The 24,708-nt window shown below is 37.1% G+C and overlaps 6 protein-coding genes across 10 annotated transcripts; 2 read left to right on the plus strand and 4 right to left on the minus strand.

Annotated features, from left to right (window-relative positions):
• Nucleotides 1-37: 37 nt before the first annotated feature.
• LOC123709613 (EF-hand domain-containing family member C2) lies at nucleotides 38-4,538 on the minus strand. The gene is made up of 16 exons (XM_045661052.1): nucleotides 4,325-4,538; nucleotides 4,095-4,250; nucleotides 3,825-3,975; nucleotides 3,446-3,558; nucleotides 3,274-3,363; nucleotides 3,126-3,202; nucleotides 2,856-3,021; nucleotides 2,597-2,759; nucleotides 2,225-2,408; nucleotides 1,868-2,018; nucleotides 1,536-1,724; nucleotides 1,271-1,416; nucleotides 1,054-1,170; nucleotides 655-834; nucleotides 392-533; nucleotides 38-208 (listed from the first exon to the last, which is right to left on the minus strand). Exons 1-16 carry the CDS (start codon nucleotides 4,379-4,381, stop codon nucleotides 98-100), a joined length of 2,193 nt encoding a protein of 730 aa, XP_045517008.1. The 5' UTR covers nucleotides 4,382-4,538; the 3' UTR covers nucleotides 38-97.
• A 655-nt stretch (nucleotides 4,539-5,193) lies between these two features.
• LOC123709605 (vacuolar fusion protein CCZ1 homolog) lies at nucleotides 5,194-7,712 on the plus strand. Its single transcript, XM_045661041.1, has 11 exons — nucleotides 5,194-5,491; nucleotides 5,581-5,678; nucleotides 5,758-5,848; nucleotides 5,937-5,987; nucleotides 6,158-6,283; nucleotides 6,360-6,532; nucleotides 6,601-6,875; nucleotides 6,961-7,145; nucleotides 7,215-7,300; nucleotides 7,386-7,510; nucleotides 7,580-7,712. Exons 1-11 carry the CDS (start codon nucleotides 5,420-5,422, stop codon nucleotides 7,636-7,638), a joined length of 1,341 nt encoding a protein of 446 aa, XP_045516997.1. The 5' UTR covers nucleotides 5,194-5,419; the 3' UTR covers nucleotides 7,639-7,712.
• Nucleotides 7,660-10,110, minus strand: LOC123709604 (protein RFT1 homolog). Of its 3 annotated transcripts, none has more exons than XM_045661039.1 (3): nucleotides 9,949-10,105; nucleotides 9,744-9,861; nucleotides 7,660-9,662 (listed from the first exon to the last, which is right to left on the minus strand). In XM_045661039.1, the coding sequence occupies exon 3, from the start codon at nucleotides 9,480-9,482 to the stop codon at nucleotides 7,803-7,805; it is 1,680 nt and encodes a 559-aa protein (XP_045516995.1). In that variant the 5' UTR covers nucleotides 9,483-9,662; nucleotides 9,744-9,861; nucleotides 9,949-10,105; the 3' UTR covers nucleotides 7,660-7,802. The 3 variants fall into 3 exon arrangements, 2 of the variants coding, with proteins under 2 accessions (XP_045516995.1, XP_045516996.1); XR_006753740.1 differs by having other exon boundaries at nucleotides 9,646-9,667; nucleotides 9,949-10,110; XM_045661040.1 differs by lacking the exon at nucleotides 9,949-10,105 and having other exon boundaries at nucleotides 9,744-9,882.
• Nucleotides 10,111-13,665: 3,555 nt separating this feature from the next.
• LOC123709712 (translocon-associated protein subunit gamma) lies at nucleotides 13,666-15,369 on the plus strand. Its single transcript, XM_045661226.1, has 4 exons — nucleotides 13,666-13,912; nucleotides 14,070-14,289; nucleotides 14,779-14,910; nucleotides 15,165-15,369. The coding sequence occupies exons 1-4, from the start codon at nucleotides 13,780-13,782 to the stop codon at nucleotides 15,229-15,231; spliced, it is 552 nt and encodes a 183-aa protein (XP_045517182.1). The 5' UTR covers nucleotides 13,666-13,779; the 3' UTR covers nucleotides 15,232-15,369.
• Nucleotides 15,370-15,376: 7 nt separating this feature from the next.
• LOC123709710 lies at nucleotides 15,377-22,101 on the minus strand. Of its 3 annotated transcripts, XM_045661223.1 has the most exons (5): nucleotides 21,423-22,101; nucleotides 21,106-21,313; nucleotides 16,238-17,630; nucleotides 16,019-16,147; nucleotides 15,378-15,852 (listed from the first exon to the last, which is right to left on the minus strand). In XM_045661223.1, exons 3-5 carry the CDS (start codon nucleotides 17,556-17,558, stop codon nucleotides 15,734-15,736), a joined length of 1,569 nt encoding a protein of 522 aa, XP_045517179.1. In that variant the 5' UTR covers nucleotides 17,559-17,630; nucleotides 21,106-21,313; nucleotides 21,423-22,101; the 3' UTR covers nucleotides 15,378-15,733. The 3 variants fall into 3 exon arrangements, with proteins under 3 accessions (XP_045517180.1, XP_045517179.1, XP_045517178.1); XM_045661222.1 differs by having other exon boundaries at nucleotides 21,106-22,101; XM_045661224.1 differs by lacking the exon at nucleotides 16,019-16,147 and having other exon boundaries at nucleotides 15,377-15,852; nucleotides 21,106-22,101.
• A 194-nt stretch (nucleotides 22,102-22,295) lies between these two features.
• Nucleotides 22,296-24,471, minus strand: LOC123709711 (CUE domain-containing protein 1). The gene is made up of 3 exons (XM_045661225.1): nucleotides 23,902-24,471; nucleotides 23,384-23,679; nucleotides 22,296-23,148 (listed from the first exon to the last, which is right to left on the minus strand). Exons 1-3 carry the CDS (start codon nucleotides 24,180-24,182, stop codon nucleotides 22,982-22,984), a joined length of 744 nt encoding a protein of 247 aa, XP_045517181.1. The 5' UTR covers nucleotides 24,183-24,471; the 3' UTR covers nucleotides 22,296-22,981.
• Between the last annotated feature and the right edge of the window lie 237 nt (nucleotides 24,472-24,708).

A 24,708-nucleotide genomic window follows, 5' to 3' on the forward strand; every position in this document is an offset into this window, starting at 1 on the left:
CTTTTCTTTTATTACATCGAATACAATATAAAACAAATGCACACAAACAAATTTATTGAAAAATTATATTAAATTTGCTACGAGAAAAAAAATGAGATCACTGAGTCTGTTCCTTGACGAGGTGTTCAAGGTTTAATTGGCAAAGAAAAGCGCTCCAATTAACAAAACCATCCTGAATTATTGTTTCTGCTTCAGCCCAAAGCTTACACTGAAATCATATATTGATTAAAATTATTAAAACATTAATAAAAAGGTCTAATCTAGAGCAATGATAATCAAACTAAACGGAATTTTAATTTATGGCTCTAGATAAACCAAATATCTGTGTGTGTATGGTGCAAGATGCAATGCTTTATACAATTATATATTCATCCAAATACGAAATTCTTACTTCGGTATCCTTAAGCGGTGGAGCGTGTCTCACAACTTTTTGATAATCTCCCTCAGTAAGGTTGTACACGGGACGAGTTTGAAAATCGAGGAATGTCAACAAATCTTCATACACTATATTACAGTCGGCGTCCTTATTTAGCCTACAACATTTAAAATAGTTTTCTCCGATGTTTCTAGGTTTGTTCATATATGAGATCGACTCGATACATAATCCTAAGTCACAAATCATTATGTAGATGCCAAATGTAATGGAAAACGTACACTTGCAGCATGCAGTCCATGAGATCGGTATTGATCGGCAAGCGGTTGGCTCGGAGCAGTTGCCTCATCCGTGGCACTGCTAATACTCCTAAACCGTTTTCATCAGCGTGCAACAGAGCTTCTCTCAGTTTTTCCCTTTCGTCCCAGAGACCACGCGTTAGGTCCGAAAACACCAAGGATCTAGGGTTAAACATTAAACATAAATTCCATCGAAAAAGCGAGACCATATATAAGTTTGGATAGCTATTTAATTCTTGCCAGATCTTGCCCGCTCTACGCCCTCTATTGATTTAATTTCTTTTTTGACGTTCACAAGTGTACTTGCTTACCTATATAATAATAAAAAAAATATTATTCACATCACAAGTCCACATCCATTTTTAGATTTTATGGACTCACCTGATCATTTCGCGCCGAGGGCTCTTTTCTTTACCAGGATCTCCCCGGAAGTGGCGTATTAAAGTAATAAATTCGTGTTCCGTCATTCTTTCACACATAACTTCTTTGAGCGCTTGTCTGTAAACAAATTCTTCTCAACAAATAAACGCCTCTCGACTTTTAAACAGTATTGACAATAAGTTTAGGTTTGGATTTGACTTTCTGGGGGTCTACTTACTTGAAGCACCTGACAGACATGAGCTCTCGGTTGTCGGGTACCGCGGCATCCATATATTTTGCAACAAAATTTTTGTAGCCATTTTCTTGGGTTGCCAAAGTACGACGAATTTTATCCATAATTAGGGCTAAGTTAGCCATAGGATACTGAAAATATTTTTTTCAAAGTGATAAGATTAAATACTTGCAAAAATATAGGTAAAGTAATATTGCAATCGTTAACCTCGTGGCGATACAACATTTGAGTAAATGAAGATAATACCGACCTCTTTCTCATTCACTTCCATGTACCGCAAAGCGTATTCGTCAGCTCCGATGAGACGAAAGCAGTGTTTATTGATAATTAGTTCATTCCCCACCCACATATCCTTCTCGGTGTAAGCGGGAGGCTCTTTGGGTACGAAGAAATCCACGTCAGGTAGGTACATTTTGTCGCGACGGAAGAATTTACCTCCCTGCATAACATACATTCGCTATGAGTTTCTCCCGGTTAAAATACTACTTATCAATTTCCATAGATTTATTTATTCCGTTACATTACGTGTAACATTTAAACTTTTAGTAAGCGGTTATCGCTACAAATAAACTAAACGCCTACCTTAAATCCAGAGTTACGTTCACCGAGCTCAAAAATTCCGATAGTATCATCACATAAGAAGTATTTAATGATGAAATATCGGAGCTTATCCTCAGGGTTATCGCTGATGAGGCGAGCGGCAAAACGTAGAACGTGGGAGTCAAACCCGACACTGTAATCATGCAAAGACCATTAAATGTTCTTTTTTAATATTGGCATTTACAATTATCCTGCAAACTATATATTACAGATTTTCTCTCTGGCATCTCATTCTAAGGTGAGAATGATGATGATGATTAATGTACCTATGACAAATGCTAGCTATCAATTTTATTAATAGCAATTACTCTTATTTCAATTGAATATATAAATAAATACCGGTCTTTATTCAAGAACTTAATAAAATCCCTATGAGGTGGTTTGGGTTCCACTGTCCGGCAATTTTCAGCCGAGTCATCGTAGCTCCCGTATCCGTTCCACGGGGGAAGTTGTCGTTCTGCCACACTTGTGCTGACACACTCTGTGCCTTCATCTTTTGGTATTGGGAGAGGATTGAAAGAATCTATGGATAAAAAAATAAGTTTGAACATGGTTTTTTATGGCGGAAAAGGTCTGAAAACTGTCCTGCTAAATAAACCATCAATCGAGAAACGCCATTAAGATACTCAATCACCCTGACCCAAGTCAAGCATCAAGTTGAAATAATTAACGAAAAATCGAATATTTAAACGATACTACTAATTCACTTACCGAAACCATAAGTGACTCTATAATACTCTTTAGTGAAGGGGTCGCAGTCCGTGAGTACCACCTTGCGACCGTAGACATTTACAACAGCTCCGATGCTGAGATCCCCGGGACTGTACGAGGGACATTTGGGACCACCTGTCATTTCTACATGTGAAGGGATTTTCTGAAACATTACCATTCATTCGCTTAGTACGGTCTAGTCTTTTTACCAATAAATGATAAAACGTTATTAAATAAGCCTGGTCAAAGAATAATTTACTCTTGGAAGACGTATTCTCTTTAAGAACATAGGTCCAGCTTCCATTCCAGAATTCGGAGGAAGTACCTCCTTGATTTCAATCGTGTCATCGGCCAAAAAGTAATGGATCTCCAAATGATGCATAATACCAAACTCGCTATCTCTGTCATCCCAATAACCATGAAACCTAAAACACGCATCAATGTGTAGGTATATCCATCATTATTGTCATTTATCATCTAAATATTAACTGAATCATTATCAGTTGATATTTCTAAAAGTATACGATACCTTAAAACTTGTCTATCGAAATCCAGGAACTGACGAAATGGACGATGTTTCGGGGGCTTCCCTGTGTCGTGAGCTCTCTTAAATAATATTTTAATAATTATTACTATTATGTCTTAGTATAAGAAATAATCGCGCCAGTTTACTATACCTCGATTGCGTCTGGCCAAGGTATGGGATCGGGAACATTTATGCCCAAACGATTTAAAAATACCCTCGTGAAGTTGTCACAGTTAACCAGCTATTACAAAAGAAAACGAATAAGTCTAATTAATATTTAAATCTGAATTCCATAACAGTTCAAAAGCCTCATATGGTCAGACCTTAAAAACTTTACCGAAGAACGTCACTTCGCGACCGATATTCAAATCCAGTACATCATAGTAGTTATCGTAGCTAAATGGTAGACGAATTCGTTGGCGGCTTATAAGGGTGCCTGAGAAAAAGAACAAAATATAGACATTAAAACTTAGTATCTTAGACTTCGGCGATTTTTGTACTATATTTACTGCGGCTTGCATTAGATGGAAATATTGTGGAGCTACTAGTATTTAAAAAGTCATTGCTAGTGGCAGAAGCCGTAGTTCACAGAAAAGTCTCCTAACTAGCCATAAAATTGTATTCAGAGTGTGTGTGACCGCTGACCCTACACCTAATTAATTTGAAAACTTGACGGGTTAAGCGGTTGCTAATTTACTTTACCTTGAGAGAGCCCGCTGTTTTCTGTTTTTGGCTCCATCACTTTTATTGTACCGTCTTCTAAGAAGAAAAAGATTTCTACTTTTCTCAGTATATGTGACCCTGATCGCATTTCGTGAAGTGATTGTTGGAAGAAGGCTTGAAACCTTAAGATCTGAAAAGAAAACCTTGAACAGACAAACACCAAGTTTCACCTTTAAAAAGACATCATTAATTCTTATGAATAGCGGAAGAGAAAGAAGATTTACATTAACCAAATTATTTATTACTCACATTTTTGTCGTACATTATCCAGGTCGGTAAGTCAGGCGCTTGCTTACGGCAGTAAAGAGAAGGCACCCGATTCACTCCTTCCGCTTTATCCACCAACATATTCACTTTATCGATGGATGTAAATACTGGCCGAACTCCGAAACTCGTTTTTCCTATCTTAATTTACTCAAATATTTATTAACATTCTATTAAAAATATGTGCATACATAAATTATCAACTAAATACCTACCAATGGGTTAGTGCCATATCCTGGCAGCAAAGGAAGGCGCGGATTTCGCACAGACATGATAAAATTTCGTAAAACTTTCTCAAATAAATTAAAAGCGTTACAAGTATTTATAAAAAATCAATAATATCATAAAACAATTAACTTATCGTATAATTCTCAGCATCGATATAAACTTTATTTTCGTAAAACGTTACCTACCAAACTAAACAATAGTAACTATAGTAACCGATTCAAGGGTAACAATTCTAGAGTTGATTGGGTTTGGAACAGCAGGAGTATTTTAAGTATGACTCCGGGCCTTTTAGACAAGATACCTTAATAGTAGTGTATGTAGAAAATCGAAAACTAAATTTGTATCAAAATGAAAGTTCGTGTCGACGAAATAATCGTTAAGGCATTTTGATTAAATCTGTATATCCAAATCCAATACGGTTTTGGTACGTCTCTCCTCTAATTTTACCTTGGAACCGCGGTAGTAGGCATGGAGAAACTTACGAGTGTATTAAAATGTCTGTAAGCAGGAATCGCACGCAATACTCAGCCTGTTCAGTGTGTATAAAATTAAAGCTTACGATCCACTGATATTGCAGGATGAAAGCAGTTTTTATTACAAAAGAAATTTCTAGATCGTACTTTAATGGAGCGCTCAATACACACCTACAATGCATATTGTCAAACCACAGTACTTGCTTCCGTCCAATATGTAAAGATTAACTGTTAACTCTTCATAAAACAACTGTTAATACTTAAAATCGACTGTTTGTGGATCATCAAAACAAATAATTTAAACATTATCTGTGAAAATATTTACATCTGTAACTACATCGTGCCGAGTCCTGACGTTTCAACTGACGAATTACTTGACTTTAAATATAGAAAATAAACAAATACTGTGGGTCAGAAATTCCAAGAAATTATATTCTTCCACTAATTATTTAATAATTAATCTGTAAATTTTGCTTAAAGTCTAAGAACAATCAAAATAAACCTTAAATTGTTAGTTTTTTAAATGCTGCATTAATTGTAAATTAAATTCCTGTGCTAAAAAAAACCTATTGTAGTTCACCGCAACTATATTAAAATTTGATCATCAATATGATTGACATAATAAATAAAATAGATTCCTTCTTTATTTTTAACTCGAATTTTGGCCCTCGTGAAGGAGATGTAAGATCATTTTCTTTTTATGTATATCATGTTGATAAAAACACACACTATTGATTAAAAAATTGTCAAATTTTTCCAAATTTTTTTAGGAATTGAAAAGGATTCTATATTTTTATCCTGGTCAAGTAAATTCAGATATTCAAAAAACTCAAGTTGGTCTATGTGAAGCAGTTGTTAAATTTATGACGTAAGCTGAAAACTTTCCAATTAAGAAACATATTCTATTTTTAAATGCATCCTTACTAAAAAAATATAAATTTGTTTAGAACATTTTCATCAGCACCTTGTGAAGCATTACAGACTCAGTCAAAGAGATATATTTTTTACCAGCCTGAAAGAAACTTTTGGATGGTTCTAGTAAGACAATTCTAAATTACTCTCAATTAAAAAATAAAGGTATTGTTATTACTTGTAAAAATGACTAAACTTTGTGCTCATTTTTTAGGTAATTTGCATACCGTATGCAACAAAATTACCTGGAGATATTAAAGATGCTGTAAGTGTTATACATGTATTCCATTTTATTTTCAAGTTTCAAATAACCAAATGTAGAAACTAATAGGTATATACATTTATATGTAAGAGTTGAAATAACACCCTATTACAACTTGAATTTTTGTTGTAAAGGTTGTAGTGAAAAAGTTTTCAATAATAGTTTTGTTTTAGGTTGAACCAGCAATAATGTATGATTTCATGATATCATCATATAAAATGTTTAGAATGTTTATGGGATTGTTTAGAGAAATTTTACCTGAAGATACATATGCAATCTGTGAAAAATTCTTTACTCCCGTAAGTGTTAATAAAATAATAGTTGTGAAACAATAATTAAAATATTAATTTCATTTGTTTCTAAATATGATTTCAGTATATCTCTAGCCGAAATATAAGAAATGATCTGAGCAATGTTATACAGGGCATTAACTATTTACCATTAGAGAAAAATACATTTTTTAAAGTTATTTGTTTTATTGATTTACTAGAAGTAAATTATCCAGACTTCAAATGTATTTCATTTTTGTACAATGATCAGCTTATCTGGTAAGTTTTGCATATGTTAAGTTGATATTTACAATTTCAACTGGTACTTTATTTAAAGACTTTTGCAGGAATGGCTTATGCAAAGACGACATGCTTACACTATACCAATATCTAATACATAATTTACTACCCAAACAAGTGGAAAAGGAAATTCAAGGAGGTGCTGTTACTGCAGCTGAAAGACATGGTCGTTTCATTAGTCCACCTGAGGGCATACATAGTGAGGATGATTTAAAAAAGATTATTAAAGTTTACTTAATACGAGAAGATGATAATGAAGCAAAGGCGTATTATCTTGTTATTTATAGAACACTGAGTGCTACTGTTAGCTTTACTGTAGATGGTATGTGAACAAAGTCTCAGGATCTTTCAATCAAATATATTACAGCTATGCAACATAATTATATAGAACAAACTTTTTTTTACAGAAAATACCAATCTGGATTTGTCAACATTCAGATCACTTGACACATTCATTGGTCCAAAACTTTCAACAATTGCGTCATCAATAGGAGAACAATGCACTATGCATGCTTTAGTAAATGCTCAAATCACCCCAACTGATCACAAATTTTTGTATTTTAATAAACTCAACTTGGCTTTAAAAACTTCGGTAAGTATGTTATTACCCAGTTAGGTTTAACCTATAAGTAATTACCATTACTATATTTCTTTGTTTTAGATGCCATCAAACAGTTTAAATCCATCAACGGCAGTCAGCCCAGAGGTTTTAAATATAATTGCTGAAGTACACAATGATCACAAAAGGTAAGTTTCACCCCTACTTGTCTACACAACACAATCATTAGTTACACAAATCTATATTGTCATATGTTTTAATCCTTCTTTGCAGCCTTGGGAAATATGGTGAAATCATTATAAAAACTCCTGATGAATATTGGATAACAGGAAAATCTTCAAATGACAGAGAATTTTATGTGGTTATGCAAAAAAATGCCAACCTGAAGGAGATAGCAGGTATTTTTTTGTAACATTCAAGTACTTTATTTCAATATTTCTATTACATACCTAACTTATATCTTTCAGATGAAGTTAAAAGAATATGTGAAATGCAGATGAAAGGAATTTTCTTTTATCCCATGTAATGAATGCAAACAATAGTTATAAACAAACATTATTTTATATAGTTTATTAAATAAAAAATGTTCTATATTTATTACATTGGACTTTTTTATGATAAATATTCTATATTTCACCAACTTTTCTAATAATATTTACAAAAACGAATGTATTTTCAAAATACAAAATGTTAGTCTTTTGAAACCTTCTTATGTTCTGTGCTGAAAAATTTATTGTAAGTTTTAATAACAAGTTCTCTATTTTCATATCCCCATGCTAATAATACACAAATTAAACATGAAATACCAACAACCATATGTCCCACTAGATTAGTATCATAGAGCTTTTCTTCAGAGACTTTGCATATAATACCAGTCACTGTTAAAATAGTTAAAAAGATTTTACCCACAAAAAGCCCTTCCAATGGCTTATAACTAGTATCCTTATATTTGTCACGAATAAAATGAATACTATGCAGTATACGAACAAACATATTTATACAATTTGATATTATAAATCCAACTGGACCAAATAAGTATGTAAAAATATATGACAATAGCAAAAAGCTTATAGAAAAGAATACCATAAGATAGTTGTAACTGTTTAGTTGACCACTAGTCATAGTAGCAAAAGTGTAACACTCTGTTATACCATTAATGGCCATTAATACAATTGCTAAACAGTGACTCCTGAGTAATTGCACTGGCAAGCCGCTTGAAACAAACACCTTTCCACCATACAGTGCAAGTAATGTTTGAGAGTAACTCTGACCATAGACAAATACAATTAGTCCAATTGAACTTACCATCTTACAAACTTGAGATAATACTGTACAAGATTCCTGAATTTTATATTGATCTTGTTTATGGAGTGGTAGATCACGGTTAAGCATTTGAGTAAAATAAAAATAACTGCTTTCTTCAATTGGTCGAAATATAAATCGAGCTGCTAAGCTACCTAGATTATTAACCACATCATATACAGCTTGCTCACTAAATGACATGACAGGGCTCATAGACATAACATACTTTTCCCCTTCAGTTAATAATTGTTTCACAACACCCTGCTTAGCAAAACTTACTGTAAGGGTACTTAACTTTTTATCAAAAGTGTTATTAAATGAACCTGAAAATTTTGGTAAGAAGTCTCTTATTGATGTAAAGTTAAAGTCATCCATATTGGTATATAATTTTTGTAAAATTCTGTTTGAAACTATTTTACTCTTAATACCTCCTTTGGAATACAAAGGTTTATTTTTAATGTACCAATAAAAGAATAAATAATATGCAATTACAACAACTGCTATACTCACTACTTGTGCCACTGAAAATGCTATGAGTGCCAATGACCTATCATAAATAATAATTGAAAGAAAAAGCACTGTTCTAACAAAGATATGTACTGTGTCTAGGATAACCTTTAACTTCACAAAACAATAAAGTTGTGCAACAAGAATTAAATTAGCTGAACACAGCTCCAAAATGCATGACATTGCAACACTCCAACATCCAAATGTATACTGAGACACAAGCTCTGGGTGACCCAATGGCAGGATTTGCAACCAAATGTATACAAAAATAGTTGACAGAATACAGCTTGTTGGTACTGACAACCACGTCTGATTCATTATTTGATTCCAAGTGCAGTTATCCGTCTCTCCTAAGCAAGCTCTATAGAAGGGTTCTCTACTTAGAAACAATATGGTACTTTCCAATAACAAAAGTCGAACATTCATTATGCCAATAATATCATGTCCAACATTTCGGATGACCCATGCATTGATAATAAATGTTATACATCTAAAAAAGATTTGAAGAATAATATTAAAAGAAGCATTTTCTAAACTGCTCATTAAAAGGTTACGACCCATTTTTGGATTATAGTTTTAAGGGATTTTATACATTGACAGATATTCCTTCTGAGGCAGGTGCCTGTATACTACGTTTTACCACATGTATCTTTTTATTTGATAAACAGATAATAAACCAATGGTCCTCATATGTTATAGATATCTTTTTAAAATTTTCATTTGGAGCAAATGCCACTGGATCTACACTGAAAAGAAAAAACAAATTAGGACAGTTTTCAAATGCACATAAAATAAAAAGATTGAATAATAAAACTCAATTACCTGTTTGATAAACTGATTAGATCCGTAACAATGGTTGCAACTCGTTCGTCGTTTTCTAGTTCTCCACCCGATTCTAGTACAGCACCATCCTCTGTTAATATTAAATATCCTAGTCTGTCTGGAATTTTTTCCATTATTGCTGAAATTATGATTCTTAATACTATAACGAATACTTACATAAAACATAAAAAATAAATTTCCTTACCTTCCACGAAACTCATTCAAACTTTGAACAATTATCCCTAAATTTTGCTAACCAGTAACGCGAATAATTGCAATTTGTAATGTATTTAAAATGTATTATTGTGCGTATCCTACATGTACACAGAAAACTGATGATTGATGAAGCAATGATAACTAACATATAACTTACTCTATGGTGGTGTCACTATCATCCGCCTTGCCTTGGGTTGTGACGATAATGAAGATCAAGCAGATAAGGCTCTACTGTTGGTATTCTGTCTGATACCCGAATATTCTACTGTGTAAGTGTTGAGCAAGAAATAGTTGACCTGCGGAGCGAAATTTGAAATGATAATATATTTTCCCTTCCACTAAGAAAGAGTTTTTAAAATAATTTACTTCTCCCTTCACTGACAACGAGGTCAACTAGGCGGAGCGGGAAGTGAGAAATGAACGACTACTCCGTTCATTCTCTGCCTAGTTTTCACTCCATCCTGCGAGGTTGTGCGTCCTTTTGCGGACTCCTCCGTACTCGCTTGCTCCGCTCTGCTTTGCAGTGAAAGCACATGTATGAAAATCATCGTTACGAGCATAGCAGAGTCCGTTCCGCTTGCAGTGGAAGGCGGGTAGAACGATACATCACAGGAGCGTTTTATGTACTTCACGAACAATATGCGGCAGTAAGAACGCAAGTTTTTTAACGACTATAGGATGTCCACGACTACGTTCGATTATATCCTATACCATATTACGCGGCAAACGGAGCAATCCAATAAAGGCATCCCCTAGCCGTGGACTTCACAAATATTAAGGGGCTCAAATCCAACATCCACGCCGTCCACTATCATTTAGAGACTGCGAAGCCGGCCTTGGTCTTTCTTACCGAGACTCAGATTTCCTCTTCGGCTGATACCTCCTACCTCTCCTACCCGGGGTAAAAATTGGAACATTCATTTGAGCTGCAGGCTAGAGTTTGCGTGTATGTCAGAGAGGATATCTGTTCTCTTCACCTCTGGACGCTCGAAGGAAGGGATCTATCTAACCTCTGGCTGCGCGTAGACTGCGATGACCATGCGCGATTCTATGCATGCCGTATGGGTCCCATGTATAGCGATCTTCTAGGCTGTCTCTTTGCGTCGAACTCCACTTTTGATGATCAAGGGAAGGAACTACCGACATTATTGCGGTGTGATACAACGATGCCTGAAGTTATATTCCGGCAACGTGCTATACGTAAAGCTTTATTTTCCTTGGACATCCATAAGTCGAGCGGGCCTGATGGCATTCGCCCAATTGTGCTGGGTACTTGGGTGCTCCTGAGTTGGCTCCGGTCCTAACGCACCTTTTCTAGTAACTGCACTCGCTCACGCTCATCATCAGCATGTTCCGTTCTTAAAACCCGTCAATACTAGTGTCCCTATCCCAAGTATATCCGTGTATAAGGCTGTACCTATCCCCGACCGTGTTTCGTCTGCATATCAATGATATGTTGCAACATAGCAACACTCATTTCTATACGGACGACAGAACTGCTACTCCCCTCTTTGAAGCAGAGTGCCTTAAAGCCTCAGTTAACATCGGAATACTGGGCGTTGACATATCGAATGACGTTCAGTTTCGCGGTCATTTGGAAGGAAAGGCTAAATTAGCCTTCGAAAAGCTTGGTGTACTCAGCAAGGCGAGGCGGTACTTCACTCCCGGCCACCGCTTGCAACTCTATAAAGCGCAAATTTGGCCCCCCAAAACCAGGTCCTTCCACTTGACCGTATTCAACGAAGAGTGATTCTTCGATGACCAATCACTTTCCGTGCGGCTCGATCCCTTGACGTTGCATAGAGATGTGGGGTCTCTCTGCATCTTCTACCGCATTTACCATGGAGAGTGTTCAGAAGAGTTGTTTCGTCTTATACCTGCAGCTGAATTTCATTGTCGGACGTCAAGGCAAAATACAAAACACCATGCGTATCACCTCAAGTTCCGTCGTTATACAACTGTAGGTGATTAGTACGTGTCGTAATTAAACACATTCCACATTCCATCTTCACCTCTTCTCAACGAATTATTAGGAAATTTTATTTTAACCAAATAAGGACCAATCAACATAAACCAAACTACCTAAAGTAAAACTACCTAAACAACTGAGCGTTTTCCAAGGCATTTTCTACGACCATACTGGTGGATTTCATATTTGGACACATCCTTTGTTTTATCCCACAAACATTTGTTACTCTCTAGAACTTCAATTAATGTATAAATATCATATTTGAATTTCTTAGACATTCATTAGACAAAATAAAAACCGCCTGAATGGCGCGGTGCGACGATAATGTGTGGACAACAACAAACGTGTTTTGTATAGCCGGCACATCGGCCCGTCCTAAAACCGTGCCGAGTTCTAGCAGTCACGTCGGACTACTCGAAATATCGGCGGCTGGAATGACGGGTGTGATGAACACATGGCCATGTTAAATGTGTATATGGCTAAATCGACGCCGTCATAATATCTTGTTCTCGGTGACGTCCCGGTGACGACGGTGGTGGAAAAACTGCCTAAGGCTACTGTTAGTGGCACCTTGGAGTTTTAATGGGTATGCACAATCGCGAGTCCCATTTATAACCCTCCCGCACTAAGCAGTTGCACTATGGTAGGGACTGCGCAATGAATTTAATGAAGTAAAAAAAAATTAAGATCGAAGAAGCTTTAACGTAATATCATGTAGAAAGTCGAAAATTAAATTTCTATGAACCACAGATAAAATAAATAATTTTGCATATGAATAAAATAACAATGTTGTCGTCCTATTAGTTACTCCGCATTAACTGAAAATTTAATTATACCATTTAAGGAATGTTTGGTATAATATATAAACCAACACATGATTGATAGGTATGAGTCATAAACAAATTTTTGTTTGTTAGGTATGGTATATATAGGTATACATAAGAAAACACTTACTTTTTGAAAATATAGATCAATCGGGTTAAAAATACGAGATGTGAACCCTTGAGGGGCATGACATGGCATTTTAATGTTTTGTTCGGACCTTGCTGACCGATTTTTTAATTAATCCTGGTGGCTTAATTAAAAAATTGATGTCTGAGGATCACGATTTATCTGAAAATCAATTTTCGTAAAAGTTTACAAGTTGAGCTCTCACTTTTTTATGCAACACGGCCATTTTAGTGACCTAGAGGCTTCACGTGAGACTCTAAACTTGCATGCTTAAGACTTAAAAAGTTAACAGCGTGTGTCTGACACAGAGTGTTGATCACCTAATTATCTATTAGAAAAAAAGTAATAATAACCAGTAGGTGATTTTCTTCTATTAATAATTTGCAGAATTTGATAGATTTAAAGAGTAACAACTAATGTAAACCAAATGAAATATTTCTCCGACCTTGTCGGATGTTCAGCAATATAGAAAATTCAATCGTATATATCTTAGTGAATAAAATGAAGAATACAGATAAAGGAACAAGAATGAAAAAGATCATTTATATACTGGTTTTTTTAGGACAAAGAAAGAAAGGGACGCGAAAATCAAATTTTGAGGTAAAAAATAATCAAATCAAACAAAACAAAACGAAAGACTATAAAGAGATATAAATATGGTGACGAATATATATTACTTTCAACATTATGATTTTAGCCTCAATCTAATTGGTACTTCATCTAAGCCTGACACGTTGAAAATATGTGTTGACTGTCAAGTGACTTGTAAGTTAAACGTCATTGACGTCTAAACTTTTTCAACTGAAGTTATTTTCGATATTTGACCATTCGCATTTTGTAGGAAATTTCTGTATAACGTTTTAAAACATCTCTATAAATTTAGAAGTTAAAGAATAAAAAATGTCCGGAAAATCTAACAAAGCGTTTACAAAAGAAGAAGAGCTGTTGTTACAAGACTTTAGCAGAAATGTTTCAACTAAGTCATCAGCCTTATTTTATGGGAACGCTTTCATTGTATCCGCTATTCCAATTTGTAAGTTATTAATTAAAACTTTTAGTAATTTATTGTTTGAACTGATAAATACATGTAAAATTGGTAATCGCAAGTCTACAGAAAGTGAAAGTTCTAATGATGTGGCAATTGTGTCATTCAGTAAATATCTTTTTTAATAGCTATTGTATTTTTTAAGGGTTGTTCTGGAGAGTGCACGCTTTAGAGGTAAACACATCCCTAGCATGGTTCGTGTTTGTAACAGCAATCAGTACGTGGTTGTTGGCCTTAGCCTATCGCAATACAAAGTTCCAGCTGAAGCACCGTGTCGCAGTCCGTAGGGAAGACGCTGTTGCCCGCGAAATGTCTCGAAAGTTAGCGGATGACAAAAAGATGAGCAGAAAGGAAAAGGATGAGAGGTATTCACAATTTCTCTCAGTTACCTTACTAACTCTTGTTCTTTGTGCCTTTTTTTACAAGATTAGAAAATAGAAATAGTTCTTTCCCTGGAATTAATGTACATAGTGTCTAAACCCAAACTTGTATTTACAATCATTAGGTTTAATGTATTATAAAATGGACACTATTAATAAACTGACAGTAACTAACAATCTAATCATTACGATATATATTAAGGAGAGTTCTTTTGGCTTTTTCTCAGTAAGTCTTAAGTAAATTGAAGCAGATTTGTTATTATTCAAACTTATTGGCTCAAAACATATTTTATTACTAAGTTTGTTATAAAAGACCTGGAAACCCTGACACAGGTATATTTATTACTTAAAAGGGTTCCCAAATCTTACACATTGTAATGAAATTGAACTTAAAATGAATTAACATATTTTATTATTATTACTAATAATAAATTTCCCTAATCCATACTTATTTATTTATGATAACATTTGCAGGATCTTATGGAAAAAAAATGAAGTAGCTGACTATGAAGCAACAACTTTCTCCATCTTCTACAATAATGCCTTGTTCCTGACAATAGTTATTTTGAGCAGTTTTTACTTGCTGCGTTCGTTCACACCTACAGTGTATCCTTTTATCTCAATATATAATCATTGTACCATACCGTACCACATAGGACCATTTGTAGGAAAATCTATAAAACTACTGGCCTGACTCCACTTGGCACACTGGATATTTAATATATTTTGAACTCAACTGTGCCTATATTACTTAGGTTACCATTAGAAAGATTTTTAGAAATTAGTAAGTACAAATGGTACAAAGGGTGAGGTATATGAACTAATTTATGGTTGCTTTTTCCTTAACATGCTCCTTTCAGTAACTACATAGTGTCGCTGACTGCTGCCTCGGGACTCCTCGCCCTCTTGTCTACAGGAACAAAGTAAATGTTCAATAACTTGTTGTGAAGTGTGTTTGAAATGGAGTGAATTCATAAGATTTAAGTAAGACTAAAAGTACTCTTTTGTTTAAATTATTTAAGAATGAATTTATTTTGTTAGGATAATTAAACAATTTTTGATTAATGTTCAGTTTTATTTACAAAACTCACAAAAGCACAATTATTTACTTCAAAATTGTAATTTTTCAGTCGGGGTGGGCTAAGTACCATACATCATCACAAATATTTATTTTATATTATCCTATTTGAGCATTAAGTAGTATTTTAGAAGTAAGTAAAGGAAAAAACTATGTCTACCACATATTAAAAATGAATTTTAAAGTATAAAAGATTGTTAACCAATAAATTAAAACTAACTTCTGAAATTGATTAAGAAGCAGCTTCTTTATGTCACACAATGCTATCGATCTATAGATCAAACATTCATAAATTTCTCCGTCAAATGTCAGTGTTCCCGCGGGAACGCGTGATTGCGCGGGGCTCAGTATTCAGTACATCATGCCGACGTGCAAAGGGTCCGTGCGTTGGAAGAACACGTTGGGATTGCTGCTGAAGGTCGGCTCCACGCTCGTGTACACGTTGGCCTCTTCTGCGCGCATCATCACGCCTGTAAAGGGAAATCCACGTTAGGCAGCTAAGGAAAAGACCGATAGCCGAAAAGCATCTTGTACGACGAAGTAAATAATTATCATTTACAATTGTTGCAAAAAGCAACATGCCACTCACGACCACAACCACGATTATTTATCAGGAGTTATAAATTGCAGTATTACCTGGTGGTAACATGTAGTGATAGGGCGGGTAGTTATTGAAGTTATAGTGCGTTAATAGGTGCATGGGATAGTGCGGGGCGCACGCGGTGCGTCTGTGATGGTGCGAGGCCACGAAGATGCCGAACGGATCTGCGAACAACCCGGCATGGCCATTAGGTGTTGTGCGAAAGCGATAATCCTCACTTTGGGAGCGCGCGTTAGCGTCGATACTTAACTAACCGGCTTGCTGAGCTGGGGGCTCCTTGCGATCCGAGATCGATGAAGCCATCGCCGGCGCCGCCGCCGAAACCATGCCGTACTTAACCGGCTTGAAGTGAAAGAACGAAGGCGAATAACCGGAACCACCTGCGCCCAGGGAGCTGAGGCCTTCTTCGCGGTCGGCGTCCCAGCGGCCCTCTCGGCCCAGGGCGGCCAAGCGGCGACCTTTCGGAGCGAACATGAGAGCGAACACTACGGCGCACGTAGCAAGTAATCCCGCCGCCACGCACGCGTCTTTGTGCTGGTCGGGAGCCCCGAGAGCTGCCGCAACCCAGCACACCCACACAGCAGCCGTAGCGCCACTCGCGGCTGCAATGTGCGTGGCTTCGCGATAGTTGTCCCGAATGCCGCGCGAGCGAAGTGCGACCCCGCACACCACGGCTATTAGAAATGCGGCGTAACACAAAGATAGTAACAGATCAGACAACGCCGTCTGACACCTCATCCCACTCGGCGCCACTCGCGGTGGCGATCCGCCCAGCCACTGCGCCCCTATGGCGACCTGTATCATGATGGCAAAAAATAACAAAAGTCCTTGATAAGCGGCGGGGAGGTATACGCCGCCGTTTAGACTTAACAGAAATACACATTTCACTAATAATGTCACGAACACAATCACGTATGCCACTCCGGTCGCAAAACGTACAGCCCCGCAAGTGAAGGTCGTGGGCGATGCGACGTACAAGGCTGCGGTGCCTGCGCACAGAAAGAGCCCGAAGAGCAGCGTCTGTCCTAAGAGCAAATGTCTGTGGCTCGGCGCTTTGCGACTGGCCCCCCAAATAACGAAAGCCTCGAAGCCGCAAATAATTATCATGATGACGCTCGCTAACGCTAAAATGGGAACAGCCCACGGTTCAAGTCTTAAAGCCGTCAAATTTGCGACCTTTATGGCCGGCATGGTCATGTTGTTCGGCCGCGCTGTGGCAATGACTTTTGGGCGTTGAGGAACTGAAGTTGAAGATGACGTCGACATCTTTTCCGGTATCACGAAGTATTCGGTACTCATTTCCAAGCGATGCGCTTCCGTCCGAGCGGGACGTCGATGGGGAGCTTCCGTTTCCAGTTTGGGCTCGTCATATTCAAAAGCTAGTATTTGCTTATCAAAGTCTTGATCGTAAGTGGCTTCTTCGTTTTGTGCAAAAGTTTGTCCTGGATTTGAATTTCGAGGAGAGTAGGGCGCGGGCTTCCTAGGGGCGAGGCGGTCACCAAACCGAGCTGAGTTAGTGACGGCTAGTTGAAGCACCGCTATAAGAAGCAGTGTAGGTAGCGCCGGTCCTTCCATAAGGCCACGCCGGCCCTCAGCTACCCAAGTCTCGCAGTACAGACATCTGTCTTCGGGCTTCAAGTGTCGCCGCTGAAAATAAAAAGATACCTGTTATATACGTAATATAAATTCACTTCTATTGAAACGCCTCTGACCTTCATATAAACCGGTTCGGTTTTCGCCCGGGGTTTCCAGGCATTATAACTTTGTTAATTTTTTGACAACGCCTAAACGGATAAACCTGCATTATTGCAAGCGAAAAATTATTGGAAATAACACACACATTATTTATCCTCATGTCATGCTGCAAATATAGCCAAAGTAGAGTATCTAAATACTTCAAAAGAGTAATCTCTCATCTAATTATTTATAAAAATCGAGTAAAACACATAATGACGCTATAAAATAGTAAGTATCCAAAATTGTAATTTGCTTCGTAAGTCTAGTTGTAAATAAGCAGGCATCGGACGTGGCATGAACTGTCCAATGTCCACAACACAGACAGGGCAACGAACGTATTAATTCTCATCCCTAAGGGCCAGTTCGATGGTCAGTAACTCAGTTGCGCCTGGTAACGACCTACCAGTTTCCAGTAAACTTCTTTTTAACATCGCGAATGCACATACGTGAGAAAATAAAATACTTACGACAGGATTGCAAAAAGTGAAAAAGTAGGACTATAGGAATTGAATTATGTCGCATGTTCCAACAATATTCTTAATGTAGCCTCGTAATTCATTTTTTGTGTCCACCAGTTTGTAAACGAAATTTAATTTATATTATTTTGTTCCAACAAAAGTCAAGTCTTAAACAAGAATCTTAAAATATTGTTTGCTGGAGCAAACCAAATTTCTCATTTTTTAAAATTTACTGGGTCCAAAGAATATGAACGAATAACGTCGATTCGAATCAGGTTAGTCCAATAATGGAGAAACGTGCGTTAAGGAATACATGAATAAATATTAGTCTAACGAGATGAAATATGCTGCTTTTGTGTGCTCTAAGAAAGGAAGATGGTTTTTACAACTGATTCATGTAAATTAACTGTGAGCAGCTAATTGTAATAACTCAATACACGTATTTTCATAATGACAGATATTTTGGAGTTCAATTTATTTGTAAAATCGATTGAAAATCTTAAATTAGTTTACCGGATTGAAGCTTTCAATGTGTAAAAGCTTTTTGTTACAAATGGTCGTCTCAAAGAGAATTGTTCTCTGATCTGATAAACTGATCGCGATCCCAACAGAGGGCCTATTGTTTTAATTTGTCAGATAAGCAAGGTAAGTACTATAGAGTCACCTTTTTTTGCAGAAAGAACAAGAACAGATACTTTTACTACCTTATCCGATACAATGACGTCACCTCCACCTCGTTGGTTAGTGCAAACCCGTGTTATTACTATTAGCATGGGAAATTATCTAGTCTGGAGAAGAGAGATTCGGAATATTATTCGCAAAATAGCATGAACTATTACCGTTGCAGTGTGTTGTGTTCTTCCGTTAGCGTGTACTCTTGTTCGATCGTGTGGTCTGTACTTTTATTCGGAGTATAAACGTGAAGTCACCATCTCTGCCAAACCTTTTGCTCGAATAAGGAATTTTCTTATAAGCATAGTTAATCGCAATTTGCATTTGGCACGCCACTTATATCTTTTCATTGGAAATTATTATATGTATTTTTAAATAATTTGCTTTTGTATATTATCAGAATTAACTTTTGATATTGCTAAAGTAGGTACACCTTAAGGATACGAACGTCCACCGATTACTTTTGCGACAAAAAATAGTACAAGTTAGTTTCAAGGGTCATTATTATTATTATTATTGTTTAATATTGTTATCGATATCGCTCTCTCCTTAAGGTGTGTTAAGGTGATATTTGCGTGGCGTGAAAGTTAAAGAATTCCATTACGTGGTATATGTGACAATGAGACTTAGGGAAACAGAGCGTTGTCATGTGCGGCCGCGCGTTATAAAAGTAACAGCTTGAATACTCCGGGTGAAACTCGGCCGTACTGATTGTGCAGACTCCAAACTCACGTTGATACCGCGTCACATACCACACGAAAAATGATCCAATTTATTGAACGCTGCTCATGATCGTTCAGATGCAGCAGATTACCCACATCAAACGATTGACTGTTTTTATTTTGCGCCAATCAGGTCATTCAGGTCGTGACGAAGAGGGTTATGTGATATCCGTCGCCTAAATAATTGCTTAATAACTACGATTTACTTACTTACGAACTTACGATATTATGTTGATCTACCACGTGAATCGCAAACTGTTACTTTAAATAGTTACATTAATAAAGAGCGTCAGGTACAAGCTTTATTATTATTTATTTTTATTCGCCTAGGCCATAATAAAGGAAATTTATTTTTGTAGATGAAAATTAGTGTGTAAGAGACTCTATGGTTTGTAACAAAAGAAGCGTAGAACGCTTTCCATGGAATGGTGTCCATAATAATAGAGGTTTAAATGCGTGTCCAGCTTCAGAAGACATGCTCCAGCCGTATATCTTAAAGTTTATGACGTCGTCAACTATACTGGCTCTCGAGTTTAAGATCTCGCACGGACACTTCAATTACTAGGAAAATAATACAAACATTAAGATCTTTTAAGTTGAGAGCGTCGCCAGGCAGGTAAGAGGAGCTGTAACTTTTCAGCGACGCCCTCGAGGTGAACACATAAAAATACCTACATCTGCTTACAGTTTTTTTATTTTATAACTTTGTATTAAATTCGTCTTACAGAACCTAGACTCCTAGGTAATCGACCGTCGCTTCTGAGTTTTCGATGCATACTTCGAGTAATTTAAAATAATTTTACATTTATGTTAGTTCACGGCATTCCGTATTTAACGGTCTGTTACAGAGACATTATAACAATTTAAATTTCACTTTGGCCAAGTAACCGACGCGGAGCCATTTATGAGATAATATGAAACATATTATGCCTCAATAAGTATTGTTTGAAACGATACGTTTAATAATGAATAAAGATAATTAATTAGACAACATTAAAACATTCAAATATTTAATATAAGTAGAGAATGGTGTTGTATTCCATTAAGATCAATGAACTCTCTTTTAAATACCTAGAATTGTTCCTTACTTCAAATCATGATATAAATTATGTTGAAAAAAAAAAGAGTTATAAAGATTTAGAGATTCTTAACAAATCTGGTTTCATGGTGTGTTTAATATGCACATTATAGTTTTTTCCTTATTAAAGTTTATTTAATTAAATCGAAATATATTGGTGTTAACATAGTTATAACCGATACTTAGCAATGCCTTAAAACCCACGATCTGGAGTCGGCAAGATAAAAGAGTGCACTAATTTGTATATTGTAAAAAATCAGACAGTAATAATCTTTCATATTCTGATAATCTAATTTCCAAATATAATATTTTCAAAGACTAAATTGGTTATAAAATGCGCAGAACAAAGTGAAAAAATATATACAACAATTAAAATATGCAATGCGATGAAGCTTTTAATAAATGTGATTTTAAAATAAGTTCTAAGGTGGATACAACATAAAAAAGTTACTCACGAAAAGTTTACTTGAGAAGCAAAACGATTGTCACAACACTAATAGGTTGGTTGTTTTCATGTTATGTTACGGCTCTCGCGAGAGTTGTGTCTCCATGCGTACAAATGCCGCGAGGAGCGAAGGCGCACTGGATGATTTTGGCTCGTGATGCGTGTCGGATGCACGTTGCCAGACGCCGCACCGGTTTCATATTATAACACAAACTTGACTGCAAATAAGACGTAAAACAAAATCTGCTAAATTAGTGGGCGGCTCACTTGATCATTTTAATATGAGGTAAAGATGGAATTCCTATAGAACGAAAAGAATGCACCAACCTAGTAATCATTGGTGAATAAAGTACCAAGTGTCGGTCTGACATTTTCAAGGTTTTAATAGATTTTATGGATTGGTTCCTGCTTTTTAGCATGAATGACCACACTATATGAAACGCGAGCGATGCGTAAGAAAAACTAAAGGCAGTTGAAGTTTTGTAGAGGCAACGCCACTTTCGCGTTATGCTTCATTGCTTTTTATTCAAGTGTTTACTGCGCTCTCGTCTTTGTCACGCTTCATTTCTTGAAATATATGACTCAGCGTCATTCCCTATAGTTCACGACACGATAAGATGTCTTTAGCAATCGCCAAGCCACGGAGTAATTCATCCATTTCCTCCCACGATAGAAGAAAATCACCCATCACACGATATTCATTACCTCCTTTTTTGGAATGATGGAAAGCAATTATAATAAGTAGCATGAGAATACAAGTATGGTATTCAGTCTACAGAGTGCTAAAAAGTCATTCAAGACTTAATAACACAGCTGTCATACAACTGGTTTTGCGTGATAGGCTTCAAGTTATTACTAATCCAAACCAATTCTGTAACGTATTATTATCTGTAAATATTGGACAGTGATATGTATGAATCATTTTAATTTAAAAAAAATCATATTATATAACAGGCTAGTACCTAAAAGCATTAAACGGATACAGATGAAGATCACGCAGATGGGCAGCATGATCGATGCTCTATGTTACGTCATTAATAAGGAAACCTAATCGTTGACAATAAATAATATAATTATTTTGTTGGTTATGGTCTTATCACAAGGACCAATTAATATACCGAGGCTATACTTGATTCCGAGAATGGTAAATTTGTTAACTTATTTATTTTAACGGTACCTTCTACCATTTGTGAGATTATTAGAAACATTTAGGTTCTATGCAAGGGTTAGCGTGTACAACTGTACATACATTATCAAAAATAACCTTGTGACCAAACATTTAATTTAAAGCCCCGCCATCAAATTTTTAACACAATGCAACAACACAAATGCACGTAATCGATATCTTTATAATATAATAATATATAAATACGGAATTGTAACATTAGTCTATTTTCGAAAACAAAAGAAAGATATCAAAAGATGTTTATATTATAACATTATTTTCAAGAGGGAAACTTCTATAACGTCACGAGATCTTACGAATTAATTAAACACATCTCACGTTTATAGACTCAAATGAATGACACAATGACAAATGACTAACTAAGTAACAGGCCTATCAGCAATTAAACTGTACAACACATTGCTGATAGGCCATGGGCCTCGGGCATGTTAAAGAAAAGTAATCGGTCAAGGTGTAGTCAGGGTATATTTAGGATTTTAATCGACGTTCTAATCAAACGAATGGGCTAACCTCTATCTCAAGTCTAGGACAGCAAATTCCTTAAATAATACGTTCTCATCAAAGCAACAATAACAAATGCAACCTTATCTATCTATCCCCAGTCTTGTAATGCGATCGCTTGTGCAGCTCTGAAATAAGGCCCTCCTAGTCTAGTCTAGTAAGTCTTGTTTGAAGCGCGATATGACATAGCGTGGAACGATTAAATTTTAACGTTTTGCGTGTGCGATTTGTCGTCATCGTCACTGTGCTCCTCTTGTAATAGAAGACTGTCTGGCGGGCCACGGGGCGGAGCCCGCGCGCTGCCGCTTCGTCGTGAACCCCCCCGGCTGAACATTCGCGACAATTGCGCAAATTTCTTCCTTGACACTGTAAAAAAGAAATAAATTTTCGTAACTTCTCATTAAATTCTTACCGTTGAATTAAAAATTGGTTTGAAATGTTCGAGTCGAAACAATTAAATTGCATCGCATTGTAGTTAGCAAAGGTTGTATTTAGAATACAATGGCGAGACCGGCGCCGGTAGCGCGAGCGTCTATGTGAAAATATCATCGAGATTTATCGACGTTCGAGAATAATTGTATGATAATCGTTTTTCACTTACACTTGCCCATATTCTTCAGTCTTTCTTTAAACGCAGCTTCGTCGTCGTGGCATTTCGTTTTATTTCCCTGGTCGCTATCCAACGCCGCGATGAACTCTTGGTTCCAGCGCAATTCAGCCATGAATTCCTCATTTTGCAAGAATGTGGCGATGCGGTCGTCATCCATTTCCAGATTTAAATCTATTCTTGCATCGGTGTTTGGGGGAATTCGCAGGAACATGGGCGGTAAAGGCCCTAGCATTCGTGGCACCCACCTTTTTCGCACAGCCAGAGGCACGGATTCATCTTCTACATCACTGCAAAAACTCATTAAGGATATACGCGTCGCTATAGGAGTGATTAAGGGAATAATTACATTCAATAAAGGGGCATGGTGCCAAAGTTCTGCAGTATTTAGAAAAATCCGTTGGCGCTCAGGTGGGGTTCGAACGTCCTCAAGCTCACGAGGCTAACTACTCGGTTAACGCTTCTAAATAACTATTGTCAATAACGGTTAGCAAATGCAAAATGAATCTTACACAAGTGCAGTAGTGTCGTTGTCGTCGCCGTTCTGGAGCGGTCTATTGGTTCGCCGATCTCTGCGACGAGAGGGCGAGCTGCTCTCCACGCGCTCTATCTCGAGGCGCAACCGCTCGTTCTGGTTGTCGGTACTCATGGCCAGCAGCTGGTCGATGGTCGCGTCGACGGCACCCTGGTTGGCTCGAAGCACTGCCTCGATCACATCATCGTCCATATCGGGGAACATGGTTTTAAAATCCGTCATCGCCTGGGTGAATTCGAGTTGCATCGTCGAAGCCATCGCGCCGGCAGCCCTCGGTCGATCGAGGGATGTCACGTCCTCGAATCTCTAGCCGGCGAATCGGCTGACGCGTCAAGGTTTAGCGCAGTGATGGAGACCGCTGCCGATGAGGCATCGGCCATTCTCGTGAGCCGCTGATGGCGCGACCGTTTCGTCCCGCGAGCCACTAATTAGCGCAACCACTACAGTAATGCAATACTGCGCCCTGCCCCTAACATGACCGTGATGTGCGATTTTCACTTTCTGCGTTTCAGGTGCACAATGCGCTTGCGTGAGTGCAAAGCGACGCGGAGGGTGAGCCGTCGATATAAATAGAGCCGTGTGAAAAGGCGACGGCGAACGGCAGGCGCGCATGTCCGACTATTGTTTGTAAATTATCAACTTTCGTCACTTTGACCTTTTTATATTCTGAACCGTTTGCAGTTATACATAATTTTACTGTATTAGAATTCATCAGCCGCCGGATACAGAATATAAATTGCATGTGTGCATTTCAGCAAGCCGTTCTGTTAGTTCTGATAACCAA

Source organism: Pieris brassicae, chromosome 5 (genome assembly GCF_905147105.1).
Source record: "Pieris brassicae chromosome 5, ilPieBrab1.1, whole genome shotgun sequence".
NCBI classification, from domain to species: Eukaryota; Metazoa; Arthropoda; class Insecta; order Lepidoptera; family Pieridae; genus Pieris; species Pieris brassicae.